The 20,132-nt window shown below is 54.8% G+C and overlaps 2 protein-coding genes across 7 annotated transcripts in view; both read left to right on the top strand.

Annotated features, from left to right (window-relative positions):
• The window catches only part of SPNS3 (SPNS lysolipid transporter 3, sphingosine-1-phosphate (putative)), a 43,969-nt gene extending 34,940 nt beyond the window's left edge, over window positions 1–9,029 (top strand). The window contains exons 9-12 of one of the 5 annotated variants that reach the window (XM_019659807.1): window positions 1,223–1,288; window positions 7,206–7,304; window positions 7,443–7,614; window positions 8,630–9,029. In XM_019659807.1, the coding sequence (XP_019515352.1) occupies window positions 1,223–1,288; window positions 7,206–7,304; window positions 7,443–7,614; window positions 8,630–8,718 (426 nt within the window). In that variant the 3' untranslated portion in view covers window positions 8,719–9,029. Of the gene's footprint in view, window positions 1–1,222; window positions 1,289–7,174; window positions 7,305–7,442; window positions 7,615–8,629 lie in introns of those variants that run through there. The other 4 variants (XM_019659803.1, XM_019659804.1, XM_019659805.1 and 1 more) reach the window with 4 other exon arrangements.
• Window positions 9,030–17,808: 8,779 nt separating this feature from the next.
• The window catches only part of SPNS2 (SPNS lysolipid transporter 2, sphingosine-1-phosphate), a 35,412-nt gene continuing 33,088 nt past the window's right edge, over window positions 17,809–20,132 (top strand). The window contains exon 1 of one of the 2 annotated variants that reach the window (XM_019659864.1): window positions 17,809–18,384. In XM_019659864.1, coding sequence (XP_019515409.1) covers window positions 18,015–18,384 — 370 coding nt within the window. In that variant the 5' untranslated portion in view covers window positions 17,809–18,014. The remainder of the gene's footprint in view (window positions 18,385–20,132) is intronic. The other variant, XM_019659863.1, reaches the window with a different exon arrangement.

Here is a 20,132-nt window from a genome sequence, read left to right as displayed (position 1 = left end):
GGTTCTGCCCTCTCTCTACATCGTTAGGTCACATTCTTACCTTGAACAGCATGGTGGGTACATGCCAGTCTCCCTGCCTTTGCTCTAGTGGGTCCTCTGCCTGGCATGGCCTTGGGGCTCTTCTCAGCCCATCCTGATCCTGCCCCATCCTTCAGGGCTCTGCTCAATGCCACCTCCACCTGGATGCCCTCCCAACCCTGGGCTTTCCTCTGACTTCCCTCCTGCCAGCTTCGCTGGGCATTGTGGCTGCTGAGGCCTCTATGGAGACTTTCCCTTAAAAGCCTCCTGTCCCTCACCTTACACAGAGCCAGTCACAGGGGTGAGGGACTCGCCAGAAAGTGGCTTGATGTGTGACCTTGGCCCTGAGTCTCCTCATCTGTGAAATGGGTGTAATGATATCTACCTTATGAGGTGGCTGAGAGATTAGATGGGTGACGAGATTAGACATGCCTGGCATTCAGCAGGGGTGCAGGCAATGGTCCTTCGGTTCCTCTGCCCTGGGTGCTTGTGGTCCTTTGGGAGCCAGAGCCTAGGCTGCCCAGGGCATAGCCCTGTGATTCCAGGAATGACTAATTCCACTCCAGCAATAAGCTCTTGGAAGCCCAGAGAAATGAGACTTTTTTTTCTCCTTGCTGCTTCATTAAACTCTTCTTGAGTGAGTGGAATGGGGATTGTCCTAATCCCCTGGCATGAGGCAGGGAGGTTCAGGGAACTGGGAGAGACAGGCCCGCAGTGGCCTCCAGTCACCAGCAGATATCTGGGCAGGGGGGGCAGGGGGTGGGGGTGCACACAATAGGCACCTTATCAGTGTCCACAGGCCTTAGAGGAACACACAGGAGGGGTGGGCAAACTCTGAGCACTCCCTAGGCTTTTCTCTTCTCTGAGTCTGTTTTCCCACCTTTAAAAGTGGCTTGGAAGTCTACTGGGGCCCCACAGGTGACCTCAGGAGCTAGACCCTGGGGGCAGTCCATCAGGGAGACTGCTATTCCCAGGCCTGGGGGCTGGTACTCTGCTCTGGGTCATGGCTGCCAGCTTGCCTACCCACCTTGAGGCTGCTGGAACTGAAAACACAGTTCCAGACCTCGCCCACCCCAATAAGTCTTAATGGTGCCTTCCTCTGTAAAGCCTGAGTGTCTCTCTCCACAGGAGGGAAGAGACAATGTGGGGAGGGGTGGGTACCTGAGGTCCGGGGAGCCTCACCCTGGCTACCCTTTGTCCACAGGTGTTCCTGGCCCTTGGGGAGCTGCTTCTGTCCTGTAACTGGGCAGTGGTTGCTGACATCCTGCTGGTAGGTGTGACGGTCAGTGGGGGGCTGGTCCTGGGGTCTCTTGAGCAGCAGGTGTTGGACTTTGTTCAGCTCATGGGTAGACCTCTGCTGTTGAGTGGCCTGGAGGTTGGCAGGGGTTTCAGAGACCATGGGATAGGGGACCAAGGTTACTGAACAGTTGACTTGGACCGGTAGCCTCCCTGATACTCTCAAACATCTCCTCTGACCATCATTCCCATTTTGCAGATGAACAAATGGAAGCTCAGAGAGGGCAGGTGCCTGGACCAAGGTCAAACAGCATGCAAAGGCACTGAGCCAGGACTGGGGTCCAGACTTTTTGACTCCAGGGTCCCCTCCTTCCCCCAGACCTTTCTTGACTACACTGCTCAGCAAGCAGGCTCCTTGGCCTACACTCTGGGCATGTAGACGGGGATGCTGGACTTTAGGGTTATAGCCACTGAGCCCAGATGGGTCCAGGCCACCCTAGCTCCCATGTCATGGGCTGCAAGGCAAAGGGCCGGCTCAGGCTATAATGAGACCTGATGCTGTCCTGACCACATGAGTCTCTAGGTCCAGAGTCCAGCCTCCCTGCCTCCCTCTAGGAGACATGCAGGAAAGGGCTTTGAACACTGTTGGACTGCGCCTTTGTGAAGAACATAGGGTCCCAGACCTAAGGGCACCCCAAGAGCCCTTCTCCTGCCTCCTAGCAGCCTGGCACATTCCAGCACTGGGCACAAGGGAACCAGAGCAGCTTGGCAATTGGATGAGACCTGTCCTGAGGATGCCATAGCAGGGGCCTGCACCTGGATTCAGGAAACAGGCCTGAGTTTCATCCTTGCTTCTGTCACTTTCTAGCTGTGTGACCTAGGCAAGTCACTTTGTGTTTATGAGCCTCAGTTTCCCCATGTGGCAAATGGGGATGAAAATGCCTTATGGATTATTGTGAGGTTGAAATAAGGTGATATGTGTGAAGCTTTTGCCCAGTGGCTGGCACAGAGAATGCTGGCCAGGATTCTGACAGCAATTCAGAGGTTTCCACTTTCTCGTCTCCCACCTCCCAGAGATATCCTGGTATCCTAGAATCTGAGTGAAAGGGCTGTGGGGAAGGGCAGTCATTTAATTAGCCAGCAAGGCCTGCTTGAATACTACCATTGACGAGGTGCTCACTTCCTGTGTAGGTGTTCTGCCCCCTCCCCACGGCCCAGGCTCAGTGGGTGTAGACAGGCCTGCCCTGCCTTTGACTCCTGCGTGGGTGTATCAGCTGTAGGGCTGGCACATCTTGTCTTCTCTTCTCTCTAGACAAGAAACTTGGACTCCTGCCCAAACTCAGCCAAAGATCTGTGGAATGGCCTTGGGCCTCAGTTTCCTTGTCTATAAAAAGGGGTAATCATACCAGCCTGGCAGGGTGAGCAAGAGAGCCTTCAGGAAAACCCTCAGTAAACGGGAAAGCAGGAAAGTGCTGGCAAACGTTTTCTTTAGTGGCATTGCTCACTTTTAGGCAGAGGAAGTGACCCCAGTTCCAACATATCTGTTCTCTCTGGTGGTTCAGATGGAGCTGAGACCGACCTCCTGCAGCTTCCTCCACCTGCCCCCCACTGCGCTGTTCCCACATGACAGCCCCGCAGATATGTAAAGACTGCGCCTGTGTCCCCCCGCAGTGTCTGCGTTTGCAAGAATGATTAACCTGGCCAAGCCAGGCCCTTGGTAGGGCTGTGTGTGTTTTGGGGGCAGGGGGAGGGGGAGGGGGCTGCTTGCTCAGCCATACTTTGACCCATCTGGCTCTGCTGGGGAGCTGGCTGGAACTGCCCGGGGGGCGGCGGGGGTGGGGTGGGGCGCGGGCTGGCCCTGATCCAGGCCACAGACCACCCAGAGCTCCCTGGGGTATTTCACGTGCTCAGAGGCTCCAGCTCCCAATGCTTGGCGAGGCCCATCAACCCAGACAGGCTTCACGCCCACTTCCCCTGCCTTCCCACCTTCCTGAATCCCCGTAACAAAATGGTGCCTTTGGACACTTTGGTGGTGGGAGCTGGTCCAGTACTTGTAGTCCTTGAAGCTCAGGCCCCTGGGAGAGAGAGGGGACGCTGGAGAAGGAGTGGCCTCGGGCCAAAGGCAGGTGAGAGGCAGGCTGTGGGGACCTGGTCCTGGAATGGAAGGGCAGATGCCAGCTCAGAGCAGGGAGAGGAAGGAGACCTGGAGTAGAGACCACACCCACAGGAAGCTGTGCTGAGGAGAGAGGAGAGAGATGATGGGAACTGGAGTTGGCAGGAGATCTGGGGAAGCTGGTGTTGCTTTTCAAGAGATGAGACAGGAGCAGCCTCCAAAGGCAGGGAGGAGAGAAGGCTGGAGAGAGGGCCAGTGGGGGCATGGGTGTGGCAGGAGGTGCAGGAAGGTCCCATCTGCTGGCAGGCTCTTGCTCCTGAGGCACAGGGGTCTCCTTGGGCAGGACCCAGAGAGTGAGGCGGCCCTGGAGTGTGCTCCCCAGGCTATAAGGAAAGTTAGCTGCCACCTGCTACCTGCATCATACGTATTCCTGAGGAGTGGGTGTGGGCTCCTCCGGCCTCTATGTCAGTCTGGCCTCAGGGGCACTGCTCTCTTTGATCTGCTTATCCACAAGTAGGAGAAGCCAGATTCTCTCTGGGGAAGAGACCTCAGACGCTCTCTGGTCCGGTGGTTCTCAGACTTCAATGATTCAGGTTGGGGGAGCTTGTTGCTAATTCAGCTTCCAGAATCGGATTCAGCAGGTCTATGCTAGGGTCCAGGGAGCTGCAATTCCAATGAACTTCCCACGTGATCCTGATAGAGCTGTTCCTCACAGCACACTTGGAGACCACCCGTCAAGCATAGCCAGGTCCCCATTCCATGAAACCTCTGCGAAATGCTGACTAGAGTAGTTCATCCCCTTGTTCACATTCCCTCTGACAGGGAGCTCCATCCCGGAAGCCTTGGGAGCCCTGTCTCCTGGTGGCTCTGTTGATGAAAAGGATGTGGCTCCCTCACAGTCAAGACTCGCCTCAGATACACTTCCGGCCAGTTCTCCCTAGCCTGGGTGGACCCCACAAGGCCATGCTCCCTAGAAGGCTAACACTGTGTGTCCCTAGCCTGTCTCTCCTCAGGCTGAGCTCCCTGCCTCCTTGAACCTACTGATGGGGTCTCTAGCTCCCTCTCAACCCTCCTGTCTATCTGCAAACTTGGGGTGGCCCAGAACCAACACACTTCATCCCAGCAGTGGGGAGTCGAGCAGAAGGGGAGCTTACTCCCTCTCCCAGGTCTTTCCTCGGAATTCTGGAATCCAGCCACCAGGCTCATCTCTCACCTTCTTAGCAGATTTCCTCCAACCCCCTGGAGGATATCACCCTCCTGTTCTGCTGACCCCATCTCAGTGCTTCCATGCCCTGCCTTCTGCCCCGCAGATAGCTCTCTGCTCACACTCCCAGGGCTGTGAGGGCTGAGTGGGGAGTGAGAGAGGCAGGCTGCCAGGAAGTCTGCACCTGGTGGCTGCCACTCTGACTTTCTGTAGGACCTTGGTTGGCTCTGCTTATGCCCCAGGCTATAAAGGGAACAGATCTTTAAGAAGGGAGAGTCAAAAACAGAGGTGTTTTTGTCTCAGAATAGAGCGAGCCTGGATATTTGGGAACCCAAGAGCCTCTTCTAAAATTACCAGGTGGGCTCTCCAGCTGCCAGTGGGCCCAGCCTTGGCCCCCTGGCTCTATGGAGACAATGGGGACCCAGAACATACTGGGGGAGACCTACCTCTCCCACCACTGGTAGCGGCAGCTTGATATGGGCCCAGCTGGTTGGGGTTCCTGGGAGGGCAGGATGGGACCATTTTGCCTGGACCTCACTTTGAAGGCCCAAACAGCCCCGGCCCCTGAATGGACATTTTTGAACAATGAGGACCTGTCTTGTAGGAGGCCCTGCCCTTTTCCCCAGAACCACTGGTGAGTAATCACACAATTCAGGGGTGAGAAGGAAGTGCTTGGGGAAGGAAGGTGCAGAGCTGTGGTCATTTCCTTCTGAGACCTGTTGGCAGGTTGTGGTGATGGGGGAGAGGCCCAGCTTTACTCGCTACCTGGAAAGACTGGATCAGCACCAGTGACCCCGGAACTAGCTGGTCACCCACAAGAGTGACTCTTGCCACTCTGCCCTGCCCACCCACAAGGCCCCTCCCACCAGAACCCCTGCGGCTCCTGCTCACCAAGGGATGCCTTTGCTTACATGGTGCCCTGCCTGGAATGCCCTTCCCCCCACTCTCTCTTCCAGTTACCTGTTTGCAGGGCTAGGGATGAACATTTTCCAAATGTTCTAGAACAAACAACATAAATATGGCTGGAAAGACTCCCCCTTGCTCATAGCAGCAGAGTGGTCCAAAGGTCAGGCCCTAGAGGAAGAAGGCCTGGGATCAAAGCTCAACAGCCCTGCTGTTTCCTGGCTGGGTGACCCTGAGCAAGTTACTTACCCTTCCTGTGGAGGGTTTCCTCATCAATAAAATGTATATAAGAGTTGTATCTTGCTCATAGCTTGGCTGAATGGAGATATATATATATATATATATATATATATATATATGGTATATAAAATGCATACAGGAAGCATTTAAGCATATAATAAATGCTACTCATTATTGTTATCACCGTTATTATTCTCTGGTGGGCTCAGATTATGGACACATAGGTCTTAGGGATAAGGCTCTGTGGTGGGAAGCGCCCCTGCGGCTGCCCTGTCTGTCAGGAACCTGTGATGTGTGGCTTCTGCTTGAGTTTATTCCCCTTCCTTTCCTCTTCCTCCTGTTGCAGCCCTGGGTTCTGGCAGGGTTTCTCCTGGGACCAGTCTCCCAGACAGTTCTACTTCATTTATTTAGTTGGCAAACTTTCAGCAAGTCCCCTCTGTGCCCGGTGTCTTGCTGTATCCCAGGGACCCCAAGAGAAATTAGACAGGAGCTTTGTCACCCTGACAATAGAGGGGTAAGAGGAAATGGACAAAGAAGGAACTGTCCCAGTTGTGAGGAATGTGCGGTCAGGGGCTATGGGAGCTCCAGGCAGGGCCCTGGACTCTGGGAGGCTTCACAGAGGAGCTGATCGAAAGGTCAGTCCTGAAGGCCAAATCAGGGTGCCTCAGCGGGACCAGAGAGGGGAAGGCTTACCAAGCAGAAAGCACAGTATGTTCAAGCGCCTGGAAGTATTCTCCCTCCCGGAGTCATCAGGCGTTATTTCTGTTCAGTGTCTACGTGAAGCCTCCAGCTGAAGGTACCAGCTGAAGAACGATAGTGAACATAACCCTCCATGTAGGTTCTATTTTTATGCCCATTTAGGGATGAGGAGACTGAGGTGTAGAAAGGCAAAGCAACTGGCCCAGTCACACAGCTAGTGAGGGAGGCATCTGGGATTGGAACCCAGACACTCTGACTCCAGAATTCATATCCTTAACCTCTCCACCCTCTTCCGTCTGGGCCTCCCGACCAAAGCTGCCTTTGGTCTCTGCCCAGTGGGGCTTGAACTTCCTGAGAGAAGGGCTGAGCTGTCTGAACCATCCCACACAAGTGCCCACACACGCAGACACCTGGCTGTGTACCCACTCTTCACCCCGCCAGCCTGCACTACTGCCTCCTGGGTCCCTGAGCCGGGATGCGCCACAGCCAGGCCTGGTCCTTGTCTGGTTCAAGAGGAGACCCTCAAGAGGGATGCTTCTCATCAGGGGCCCCGGCACTCACACCCTGGGGGATTGAGGAGCGTTCCTGAGCCTTGGAGGGGCCTGACATTCTGATGTGGTGGGGGAGCTTCTGCATTGGGGTCATTGACTCCCTCTCATCTCATTCTCTTGGCCAGCCGTGTCATACCTCCAGGCAGGTCCTTGGCAGGTGGGGAGCAGGAGGTGGGTATGAGGGGGCATCCACTCTCTGCCCTCGCTTAGGGAGCTCCCCTGGTGGCCCTGTGCTTTGCAGTCAGTGGTGGTGCCCAGATGCCGGGGGACAGCAGAGGCGCTCCAGATCACAGTGGGCCACATCCTGGGAGATGCCGGCAGCCCCTATCTCACTGGACTTGTAAGGCTAAGTGGGTGGCTGGGATGCAGGGGTGCCTGAGTGTGTGTAGGGTGGGGAGGGTCTGGGGAGGCATTGTGTGTGGTGAGGCCTGGAGGCTGGCCTGCTGGACCTGGCAGACCAAGCCTCTCTCCTTTGCAGATCTCTAGCGTCCTGCGGGCCAGACGCCCCGACACCTACCTTCAGCGCTTCCTCAGCCTTCAACAGAGCTTTCTGTGCTGTGCCTTCGTCATTGTCCTGGGGGGAGGCTGCTTCCTGCTGGTTGCGCTGCATCTGGAGAGAGACCAGGCCCAGGCCCAACAGCCTGGCACAGGTACCCCCACCCCTCATACCCGTGCCAGGCTCAGGGCTGAACCCCATGGGAGCCAGGAGCATCAGCCACCCCCTGAACCCCTGGCCAGTTTATTCATTCATTCATTCATTCATTCATTCATGCATGCATGCATTCATTCATTCAGAAATAGTTATTACACCCTTGCTGTGTGCCAGGCAATGCTGCAGATGCCGGGGAGTGAAAGCCAAGTCCAAGCCTTCATGGAGCTGATGCTCTAGAAGGCAGAGACAGACAAGGAACAAACAGAAAGCAAAAAAATAGAGTATGTCTGAGGTGATACATGCTACGGAGAGACATAAAGCAGGAAAGTGGGTAGAAAGGAACAGATAGAGGCAGTTTGCAGTTTTTGAAAGGATGGTCAGGGAGGTCCTCACTGTACAGGTGACATTGATGCAAAGATTTGGAGGAGGAGAGAGAGTGAGCCATGCAGCTGTCTGGGGGAAGGTGCTCCCTGCAGAGGGAACAGGTATTGCAAAGGCCAGGAGGTGGGAATGTACCTGATGTATTTGGGGACTGGCAAGGAGGCTCATGTGGCTGAAGCAGGAATGAGGGGGAAGGGATGAGGATGGCAGTAATGGGGCCAGAGTGTGGGGAGTTCGGGGGCCCTTGTAGGGAGGGACTGTGTGGCCGTAACTCTGAGTGAGATGCGAGTGCTATAGGATTTCCAGCAGATGAGCTTCAAGGTGTCTGATTTATACTGCAAAAGCACCACGCTGGGTGCTGTGCTGAGAACAGACTGTAGGAGCGTGGCATTGAAGCAGAGAGGCCACAGAAGACTCTACAATCATAAGGGACAGCAGTGGGGCTGGGACCATGGTGGTGGCATGGAAGGGAGGAACCATGGTGGTGGCATTGAAGGGAGGGAGAAGGGGTCGGATGTGAAATTTATTTTGAAAATGGAAGCTAGAGGATTTTCTGACAGACTGTGCCCAGGCCTGCTCCCAAAGCACCATTTGCTTCCTTTGGGGCTGGCTGAGATTCTTTTCTTTCACAGGGACCCCAGACAGCAAGAATGTGGACAGCAAGGACATGGAGAGCCAAAGCCTGCTTTCTGGCACTAGGGCCTCCACAGAGGCCCCTTGAGGCCCCTGCCCTGCAGTAAGGAGGTTTCACCCTCCCTGCCTGCACCCCTCCCGTTGGCCTCCACAGTGTCAGCGCCTCTGCTCACGTTGGCTGTTACTCAGGGACCCTGGCTGAGCTACACCTGCCACTTCTTCACTCCCAGCTAGAGAGCTGGCACTACCTGTGGTTGGGCTGGGAATTGAGCTGTCAGCACCCTCTGCGGGAGGCCTGGGCCTGCGCCTGCGCCCAGTACAAGGCTGCTCCAGCCTAGGGTCCTCAGCCTGGCTGCTGGTGGGTCCCGATTAAAGTATGGCCTGTACAATGTCCATGGATTTCTGGCGTTTGGACAATTATGTTATTTATAGCCTCGCGGTACCTCTGCTGGGAGTGGGATCAGGAGAGGAAGAAGTGGGCAGTCCTGGCCAAGGATTCAGGGCTGGCCCTAAAGTGGGGAAACTGAGGCAGCTGCTCAGATGGGTCTCTAGACACCCCCACCCTGGACCTCCCACTGTGACTCAGCTTCCCGCCTCTGCAGGGTCAGGAGGGCACAGGACACCTTCTTCATGAATTCATCCTCTGAGCAAAATGTGGGGGCTGAATCCGTAGTCTTGGAGATAGATTTCTACTAGGGTGCTGGTGTGGGAGTGTGGCTTCAAGTTCCAGTAAACTACACAGAGGAGTGCTCAAGCCTGCACACACCCAGCTGCCCACGAACCATGCTGAGTGTGCTCATGGTTGTGCGAGTACTCCTGGCTGTGCCCTACTCTGCACTCCGCCCCCCCTACCCCTACGGCCCACGCTCTGACTCCAGAACAGTCCATGGGAAGGGCTGACTCTGTGGGATTCACACTTGCCACTGGGCTCAGAGCAGCTGGGCGCAGCGGGCCCTGCAGGAAATCAACAGCTTCCAGGCGGGCAGCAGTGGGGTGGCATGTTCTTTCTGCCTGTGAGCATGAGTTTCTTTCCCTCTCCCCTGGCACCTGGCCATGCAATCACTTATTCACTTGCTGACCACTCCTTTTGCTGTGCCAAGCTATGCCTATCTCCCAGCAGCTGTGGGCAGAGCAGTGACCCAGCCTTACGCTCACCACCTGACCCTTACTTGCTTCATCCCTGCCCCCTGTGGTGTCCTCCCTGCACTTTATTGGTGGATTGGACAAGTTCCAGGAGCTGGACTGTCTAGCTCAGCCCATGCCTGTATCCCGCCCCCACCCCACCCCGCTCCCTCATCGCAACTCTGTCTCAGAAGTGGCCATCACCACGTTGACTAGCCCCTCGATCCATGATTTAATGATTGGAGCTCATGAAATGGGGGAGAGGGCTGCCCCTTTATAAGAAAAAGGATCCACGAGGATGCTTGGTAAGGGTTCTGCACCCAATTGCAATGTGGGTGGGGGGGTTCCCACACCACCAAGCAACTCTATGATACCAGCCGGGTGTCCTACAATTCAACTCAGTCGTGACACATTCTACCCAGAGATAGTGTCCGATCCGACAGGTTCAGGGTTCAGGCCTACAAGACTGCCCCCGCCCTGCCCCCCACTTCCGGTGCCAATCCCAAGTCCACGTTGTTACCTGTGCTCTGAACAACTGGCTATAAATCAGAGGTTCCCACAACCCTCTCCTTGGGTTTGATTAATTTGCTAGAGAGGCTCACAGAGCTCAGGAAACCCTTTTACTCACTAGATTACCAGTTTATTATAAAAAGATATAACCCAGGGACAGCCAGATGTTAGAGATGCATAAGGCAATGTATAGGGAAAGGGCTTGGAGCTTCCATGCCCTCTCTAGGTGCCATTCTTCCCAAAGTCCACGCGTTCAACAACCTGGAAGCGCCTGAACCCTGTCCTTTGGACTTGTTATGGAGGCGTCATTACAGAGGCATGACTGATTAAACCACTGGCCATTAGCAATTGATTTCAACCTCCAGTCCCTCTACTCTCCCTGGAGGTCAGGGGACCAGTGGGACTGAAAGTCCTAACCCTCTAATCACATGGTTGGTTCCCCTGGCAACCAGCCACCATCCTTAGGTGGGGTCCAAAAGTCACCTGATTAACAAACAAAAGACACCTTTAGGACTCTTATCATTTCGGAAATTCCAAGGATTTTAAGAGCTCTGTGCCAGAAATGGGGAGGAAGCCCAAACATATATCTCTTATTATAAATCAGTATCGCAATGGGTTTTTCCTGAGAAGGAGGCAGCCAGTCTGGGGAGGGGTGGAGGAGGGGTGGGGAGCCAGGATGCCCGTGGTCCCTTTCGCATTCACTGACTGTGTGACCTGGGGCACTTCCTGTCCTCTCTGAGCTGCAGACTCCCCAGCTCTATTTAAGAGGTGTGTTGAATGTGGCCATTCCAGCTCACAGAAACCCAGCTCCAGGGTCTGAAGTTTCCTCCCTCCAGCCCTGGGGAGGACCCCTGTGAGGCTCTGCTCCCAGAAAATGGGTGAGGGCTTCCCAAGAATCAGAACATCAACCACCCTCCCCTCCTCACTCCAGGGTCCAGCAGCTGGGGAGAAAGATCAGAAACTTCATTTGTGCCAGTGCCAGAAACATGTGTTGGTATCAGTGGGCACCCATCTCCGAGTCAGGCAGGGAACCTGACTCCAGCCCTGCCCTTGGGCCTCACAGCCCAAGATAGGACAGGGCAACACTTGGCTAGGCCAAGTGAGGCGCACTTATAGGCAGGGGAAGGGATTACACCCTCAGAAGCCTTTGGGGAAGTGGGCTAGGAGCTGGTAAATAGCACAAGAAGGAGTGGGGGGAAGGGAATTCCCAGTGGAAGGAACAGGACAGGCCAAGGCATAGGGGAGTAGAGCAGAAGATGGGTGATGAATTATGTAGTGGGTATGGTGTGGCTGGAGAGAAGTGTGTGTGTGTGTGTGTGTGTGTGTGTGTGTGTGTGTGTGTGTGTGTGTTGAGGGAGGGAGAGGAGGCAGGAGAGAATGGCTGGGACCAGAGGGTCTCAGATGCCTGCTGAGGAGCTGGGACTTGAATCTTGCAATCTGGGACAGTTTCTTTGGACTGCAGTGTATCCTGGTATTTCGATTGCTGGGAAGGGCTGGGTGGTGCTTCATAGGACTGAGCTAGACAAGCTGGTAAACCAGGAGTTTACAGGATGTTATCATCCAAATTGTTCTGAGGCAGGGTGGGAGCTCCGGGGCTCGAGGACTGTGCGAGGGAGAGACCACCACCTGCTGTGCAGCCAACCCAGGCCCCAGCTTCACTCAACTCCCACTCCTTGCAGAACTGGCACCAGTTCCTCAGGCCTCACTGGGCTGAGGTCACAGGTGTAGGTCTGTGAGAGCCCAGCCACTAAGGCTAAAGCAGAAGAGAGTGGTCACTAGAACACACCTTTCTGCCCAAAAGGGCACTGGCTGGGTAATCCCGGTCCCTGATACTCTGGACTGGTTTGTTGCGACTGTCAATAGGGGGACACGCTGCTCAGCAGGTCGAGGTTCTCAAGCCCAACCTACTCACTTAATGGATTAATTGCTCTCCCCAAACACATGCTGCATTCCAGGCCCCAGGTGTCATCCTGGCACGCGGTGTGCCTATCAGTGTGTGTGTGCTCATTTCTGTGTTGGTGTGCAAGCATGTGAGGGTATATTTATAGGGTATTAATAAAAGCTGTTCTTCCACCCTGACCTGAGGCTTGAAAGGTTGAACACATGCATTGAAATGATCATCCCAACCCTGGCTTCCTCCCCTGCAATGTCAGACATCAGTCTGTTTTATTCCCTGAAGTGCTTTTCTTCCCTCCATGTTGGGGTGGGCCTGTGAGGTTGTTTGGCTTAATGCAGCCTCTAAACACAGAGCTGGCAGAAGGCAGCCAGAGGTTGCTGGAGCCAAGCTTTATCCAGTGAAGGGAGGCCTGTGACTATATGTGCTCCTTCTGTGTGGCCATATTAGTTAGGGTTGTAGGGTTGTGTCCAACGGACACTGACTATCTTAAGTAAGAAAGAAATTTGTTGGAAGCAAATTAGGAGTTCACACAATCAATCAGAAGATTGGAGATTCAGGGGCCAAAGCTCCCTGGGACATCTTTTGGGGGCCTTTCGCCAAGCACCAGACACATTTTCTTTCTCTTTTTGCCATCCTACTCAAGAGTTAAAACACTGGACGAGCATGTTTGGTTGGATCCTATGCCCATGTCTGATTTATAGCCCCATTAAGACCAGGAAACCAGGGTGTTGTTAGGAAGTAGGATGGACTCAGAGCATCAAAACAAAACAACAATGAAGGATAAAAAAGACAAAAACAAAGATGGTGTTCATTACAATGATCTTGGGCAGGCCACTGACCCTCTCACATGGGGTCTCTCCATGGGAAAGGGAAAAGGCTGGACTCAGTGTCCTTCAAAGGAGTCTTCATTTCTGATGGTCTGAGGCTCCATGATCAAAGGAAGCTAAAGCTTCTATAATTTAGAAAGTGTTAAAAATATTCAAATGGGGCTGGCCGAGTGGCGCGTTGGTTAAAAGCTGGCTTGGGATGCCAGAGGGCCCCGGTTCGGATCCCACATATGAGGACCAGTGACACTGCCCTCTACCGCTAAGATGCTAAACAACAGCTCAACCTGGAGCTGGGCTGCTGTGAGTTGCCGGCGACGGCGTAGGCTGCAGCCCCTGTGGCAGTGAGTGGCCATGGGCTACCGTGTGTAGCCAGCAGCCAGCGTGAGCGGCCAGCAGCCGCAGTGAGTAGCCGTCCAGAAGCTGGCGACTGATCTGCCTCGCCCGGGAAGAGCGCAATGATGGTGCAAACTTGGGCCAGTGAAGCAACGTCCTCCACAACTAGACTGAAGAACAAAAGGACAGCAACTTGTCTGTTCCCTTCCCCCAATTCCCCAATAAAAATCTTAAAAAAAAATATTCAAATGATGGAACAGGAACTTCTGTGTTAGTGGGGATTCAGAGCCATCTATTCTGAGCAGATGAGAGAGGCAGAGATGAGGCATTCTGAACAAAACCTGTGAGGCAGGCTGGGGCTGTAGGATAGAGGGGTTGTAGCAGGTCCCCAGCTTGGCAACAGCAGGAGCAGAGAGGAGGTGCCTTCTCCCCACTCATGGGTGGTGACCTGTTGGCACATGGAAGCCAATGGAGAGCGGAGTCAATCAGGGAGGAAATGCCTTTTCCAGAGGGACCAGAAGAGGAACCTGGTTGGTTTCTGAGTCATTCAGCAACAGGCACGTAATACAAATCAACACACACTTCCTGAGCACCTGCTAAATGTCATTTACTCATTCAATCAACAAACATTCTCTGAACACCTCCTCTGTACTGGATTGCAGAGATAAATCAGACAGGGTATGGTCCCTCGAGGCTCACAGTTTGGTGTGTGTGTGTGTGTGTGTGTGTGTGTGTGTGTGTGTTAGACTCACGTACAAACCTGATCAGTCCAATGTGTTTGGTGTGATGAATGAAGGGATACATAAGTTAGTCAAGTAGCCCAGAGGCAGAAATGACAATTGTTTAGGCTGGTCAGGGAGGGCTTCCTGGAGGAAGTCATGTTTGTGCTGAGTTTCTGAAGGACAAGTGGGAGGCGTGAACTGGGTAGACAGCATAGGCAGACCATGACTAAAGGGCCTAGGGAGGTGGGTTGCCCACATGACGCTCTCCGTGGTACTGAATCATTATTGCATTAGTGTGACAAAGGCTTTTGTGTTGAGGGGAAAGCAGGGACTATACACAGGTGCCCCCATTTCCTGCCATCCTCTAGGCTCCAGGAAGTATAATAACTGTGAGTTCAAGGAGCTCCACTTTCAGCGTGGTGGAACGTAATCTTGAGAGATGGGGAGTAGGATCTGAGGCTGAAGATTGGCATGAGTCATGAAGGGTTATGAAGGGTCTTGGAGATCATGTTAAGGAACTTAGATACTTTTGATCCTATACGCAGTAAGGAGCCATAGAAAGCTTTTGTGCAAGGTAGAGATGGGGTCATATGTGTGATTTAGAAAATTGATGGCAAAAAAATGTGGAGAAAAGACTGGAAGGGGATGTTGGGGCAGGTGGTGTTGAACTTTAAAAGGGTCCAGGTGAGATAAGAGAGGTTTGAGCTAAGTCAGTGAGCAATGGGGACATTGGGAAATATAAAAGAGAAAACATGGACAGCACCTTCATGTGATAGTTGAGAGAGAAGAAGGAGTCCCAAATAGCTCCCAGGTTTCCTGCTCGGTGACAATGTCGATGATGGTGCTATTTGTCAAGAGATAAATGATACCAGGGTGGGAGAGGGTTAAGGAAAGGTGGTGAGTTCAGTTTTGTATGTGCTGAGTTCAAGGTGCTGTGGAATGTCTATGGGGGAATGTGCAGGAGACTGCATATGGAGCTAGTACTTGGAGATGAGGCCACACCTAGAGATGAAGATTGGGGTGTTATGGGCATGGGATGACTCCCGAAAGCCCACACATGGATGACAGGCTGCCAAGTGAGAAGGGAAGAGGCTGAGGCCCAAGCCCTGGAGATACTCCTGTATAACCGGATGGGTAAAGGAGAGGTGGACTGAGCTCCCAGTTATCAGCCTTGGGGGAGCTGGTGTTTCTTAGAGTGTGTTCCGCAAAGCTCTAGTCATCTTACAAGACGTTCTTTGGTTTAGTACACACGTGGACATGGCAACCTATACCTCCCTCCTGGGAGACTCACAGTGTAAGAGTCTTGTATACTCTCATATTAAAGGCTCTGAAAAGTCCTCCAATAAGGAAACCTGTTTCTCTGTGCTTACGTACCATTTCTCAAATGTACTTGCCCTTGGAATACTGGCCACTAATGTCCTGTGCCCTGTTTGTTTTGAAGTTGTGGTCTAGACCTGATGAATGAATATCAGAAAGTCCTTCAGCCATCATTGATTTCAGCCTCCCATTATGCCACTGAAGAAACTGCGTACTGGAGAAGCTAAGAGCAGCCTTGTGGGGCAGTAGAGGAAACACTAGATTGGGGGTAGACATACCTGGGCTTAGTTCAAGCCCTACTGTTTACTAGGTATGTGACCGTGGGCATACTACTTCTCTTCTCTGGGCCTCGGTTTTGTTGCTGGTGAGATGGAGATAAGAACCCTAGAAGTACTATTGCTAATGATGCCATGATATTGCCAGAGGCTCTCAGAAGGCCACTGCTGTGACTTGCTCAGGGCCACAGAGCCAGAAGGAGCTTATTCTCCCTGCTGCCCTGCCCTGGGTGGTCCCTTATCCCACTCCAAGACCTACTCTAGAGAGTGCCTTTGAGATAAAATCCCAGAAAAACCCACACAGTGGGAATGGTTGGCTTGCTTGGTGGCAGCTCAGAGGTCCCCCAAATTTCAAAGGCTCAAAACTGCCATCTTCCCATGCTCTGGGGCCTACTCAGTAGGGGAAAGGGAGTGCCATGGAAAGGGAATGCTCCCCTTTCTGGTCAAGGGCTAAAACTGTCTCCCTGGGCAGGGCTGTGGCTGAAAGGTTGAGAAATTTGGGGGAGTGGAAAGGGGACCTTGGGGCTGAGTTTAGAGCCATGGTTGTGCCTCCTTCTCAGCTGGACAGTCCCACAGCCAGACACTGTGCTCTAGCTGGCAGCATCACACATGAGGGTCATTGCTGGGGCCTAGAACCGGCCCCATGGAACTCCTAGGCCTGTCAATCACCTGTCATCCCAGGCCACCTACAGGGACTTCCCCTATCTGGTTTTGCAGGCCTAGCTCAGCAACCTGGAAAGAGGCAGCAAGGCAACTTTCAGAATGAAATGTTTTCCTAACCCTTCCGTCACAGTCATTCATACCCAACCTGCCGAAGCATATTTTTAGTCACTTTGCAGAATTTAAGATACACCTCGAAGGCGCCAAGAAACATCAGCTTGGGAATTAACTCTGCTCACATGAGACAGTGGTGTGTGTGTGTGGGTGCCTTGTGCTGTGTCACCCATTCGCTATGTCATGACTCAGTGTGGCTGACACCCTCACAAGATGCACCTGCCCATGGATGGTCAGGTCTGGAGCAGCCTGCAGTGGGAACTGAGCTCCCAGCCCAGGGGGTTTGTATGAGTCCTGGGTCAGCACCAACCCTGCCACTGACTAACCTACATGTCCAGGATGGAGTCATTTCAGTGTCTGTGAAACACAGGGGACAATTCTGGTTTCCCAGGCTCTGTCTAGTTTTACCATTCTGTCTTCAGCACTTTGTTTCTACAGGATTTTAATTTCAAAGCCTCAAACAGGTGAATGGGGGTGGGGGTGGTCACATAACCATAGCACCTATGAGATGGGTGGGAGTGGTGATTGTGACCCTGAACACAGAAGCTACCCAACCACACTCTCCATGGGAGACAGGACTCCCCCTTCCACTGACCACTTATAGACTTCCAGACCATCTGCAGCTTATCTTCCTATCTACCCTCAGAGAGAGAAACTGAGACCCAGAGAGAGAATTCTCCTTACCTAGTGCCCAGCTGGAAGCCTGGTGCTTGGGGATGCCACACCCTCAGGAGACGAGGCCCCTTCTTAATGCCCTGTTTCTGCTGGGCCCCATTGGAGCTCTGGCTCTCCCTGCCAGTGGCTGCCTCTCTGTGAGACAGGGGTAGGGTCTTGGTGCGCAAACAGAAATGGGGGAGGGGGAGGTTGGGGGCTGGGTCTGGGTTTTCCTGGGGAGGTGGCCAACATAGCCTTCTGTGCCTCGTGGAGGCCTGGGTCCTGAGCCAAACACCCACTGGTCATGCTTCTTGGTTCTTAACACAGCTCTCCCTAAACTGATTAAATCAAGGCGGGTGAGTAGCTGCTGGAGCGGCCACAGGCTCTCCTACAGGCGTCCCCGACTTAACCGAGACCCTCTCTCCAGGATGTCCATATGCCTTGAGCTCTAGTCTTCAGCTGTCTCCCAGAGTCTCTGCCAAGAGCCCACTCCTGTGGTAGGGAGTGGGGAGGGAGGGCATTGAACGGGTGCTGAGGAGTCCTGCTCCCCGCACTCTATTGCTAGCTCCACAGCTCCCACAAACACCCTCCGGGTTCTTGCCCGCCTGGGTTGCCGCGCGGCTCCGGCGTGACTGCGCCCCCGTCGGGCGGGAGGGACTCTGCGGCACCCCCCCGCCCCCCGGGGCAGCACGTGCGGGGCGGGGCTCTGCCGAAGCTGGGAGCTGATTGGGCGTGACCTGTGGGCGGGGCTGGACCTCAGCTGTCAGAGCTGCCGAGGCTGCGACGGTACAGCGGCTGAACCTTGGCCGCGCCACAGCCGGGCCGGAGCGCAGGAGTCGACGGGGTCCGGCCGGGATGGTGCTGCGGTGCTTCCGCGGCGCGCACACGCACTGAGTGGGCCCAAGCTGGGCCGCGCGCCCCCCGCGCCCCCCGCCGCCCCGATCCCGGCCGGCATGATGTGCCTGGAATGCGCCTCGGCGGCGGCGGGCGGCGCGGAGGAGGAGGAGGCGGACGCGGAGCGGCGGCGCCGGCGCCGGGGGGCGCAGCTAGGGGCTGGCGGTGGTGGTTGCTGCGGGGCGCGGGCAGCGGGTGCCGCTGGAGTCGCAGCCGCCGACGATGAGGTTCAGACGCTGTCGGGCAGCGTGAGGCGAGCCCCGTCCGGACCTCCCAGCACCCCGAGCACCCCCAACTGCGCAGCCGCTGCCAAGGGCTCCGGCGCGCAGCAGCCCAAACCCGCCAGCTTGGGCCGCGGGCGAGGGGCAGCCGCCGCCATCCTTAGCTTGGGCAACGTGCTCAACTACCTGGACAGGTACACCGTAGCAGGTGAGCTAGTGCCCCACCCAGCCCGAGAACCAGGACCCCCCGTCTCGAGGTACCCCGGGGAGCCTTTGGTCCCAGACCCTCTATCTCCAAGCCTTATGTGGGGCCCCTAAAGGCCCTCCACTCAGGCACAACTGGGCAAGTGATGTCCCGTGATCCACGAGTCCAATCTAGGGACAGCCCCCCACCTGGGGCCAGGGATTGGGGGAGTCCCCACCCCTGGAGTAGCCTGCGCGTCCTCGCCAGCCCTGGAGGTCCCATCCGTTGTCCTCTTTTTCGAGAGTCTCCTCTGCGTCTCTCTGCGTTCTCGCCTCTGCGCCCCCTTCCGCCCCCGCCTCAGGTTCCCGGGCCTCTTCTCCCCTCCCCCCAGTCCAGGCGGTCTGTCGGTCCGCAGCCTGTCAGTTCCTTCCTTCCTCCGCCGCCTCCACTCCCCTGCGTGCGTGCGGCGAGTGCGCGCGCCCCTTGCTGGTGTGCGCCAGAGGAGACCGAGTGTGTGCGCGCGGACGGCGCGGATGTGTGTGTGAGCGTGTGAGCGCGTGGCTGACAAAGGCTCCCGGCTGCGGGGAGCGAAGGGAGGGGCGGGGCGGGTCCGTGGCGCCTGGGGACCCAGGATGCGGTTTGCAGCTGGTCCTGGCTTGAGGCCTGAAGATGCCTCTTCCTGCTCTATGGCGCCTGGGGCCTGGGGTAGGGCGCAGGCCACCAGCTAGAGAGAGGTTGTCTCAACCTCTGTGAGCATCTCTGGGAGCCAGCTTTGGGGATGGTTTGGGGGTCCATAGAACAACTGGGTTCTAGTCCCAGATTTGCCCCTCCTGTGCTTGGTGTGTGACCTTGGGCTAGTTTCAGCTTGTGTTTAGGTCTGTTTCCCCGTTTGTGAGGTGGTTGATCCCTGACCCTTTTGGGGATGGACTGGGTCCTGGAAGTCTAGTCTGCTGGCTTCCCTCCCCCATTTCTTAGGGGTCTGTCAGTAGGGACTTTACCTAGACTGAGCTGTTCCTACATGGGAATGGTGCAGCCTTGAGAGAAAAGGACTCTGGCCAGGCTGGCATAGGTGAGGGGCTCCCTGCAGGAGGAGAGCAGTGACTGTGTACCTGGCATGTTGTCCCAGAACCTGCCTAACCACAGCTTAGTAAAATCCGGAACCAAAAAAAAAAAAAAAAGATAAATTTTGGACAGACTCTATAGAGAACTTTGTGGTGATCGAAGAGGAGAGCCCTGGCATAAACCAGATGCCATCTGGTTCCCCTTCTCCCGGCCTCAGTCTCCTCTGTTGATTGGGGTTTTGTGAAGGGAAGACTCTCTCAAAACCTTTGGCTCTCTTATCCATCCCTCTGTTATGGGGACTTGGAATTGTGTACCAGTGGCACCAGTCTCTGGGGTGGGATCTCCCCAAGAGGCTCTTACTTCGGTCTGGTGAGCAGGATACCCAGTACAACCCAAGTGCACCAGCCTCTGTCTTGCATGTGCCTGCCTGGGACTGGGGAGCTTAGGTAGCACCCTAAGGCAGGGAGAAGTCAGAGAACATCAGGGACCTGTAGTCAGTACAAAATAGACTTCCGTATACAGATAGGGAAACCGGGGTTCCTGTACAACCCTTGTCCAAGATGGCCAGGAGAGTGCACAACAAGGCCGGTGTTAGATTTACCAGTAAGCCTTGCTTGGGAAGAGGTTTCCCACCCTCTCTCAGCAATGAATGGTGCTGCTTCTGGCACTGTAGCTCTTTCCAACTTGTTTTTTCTGGCCCCAGACCACCC

The sequence above is a fragment of the Hipposideros armiger genome, unplaced genomic scaffold (assembly GCF_001890085.2).
Source record: "Hipposideros armiger isolate ML-2016 unplaced genomic scaffold, ASM189008v1 scaffold_304, whole genome shotgun sequence".
Taxonomy (NCBI): Eukaryota; Metazoa; Chordata; class Mammalia; order Chiroptera; family Hipposideridae; genus Hipposideros; species Hipposideros armiger.
The sequence above is the reverse complement of the archived record's forward strand: the minus strand, read 5'-3'. Positions and strand labels throughout refer to the sequence as shown.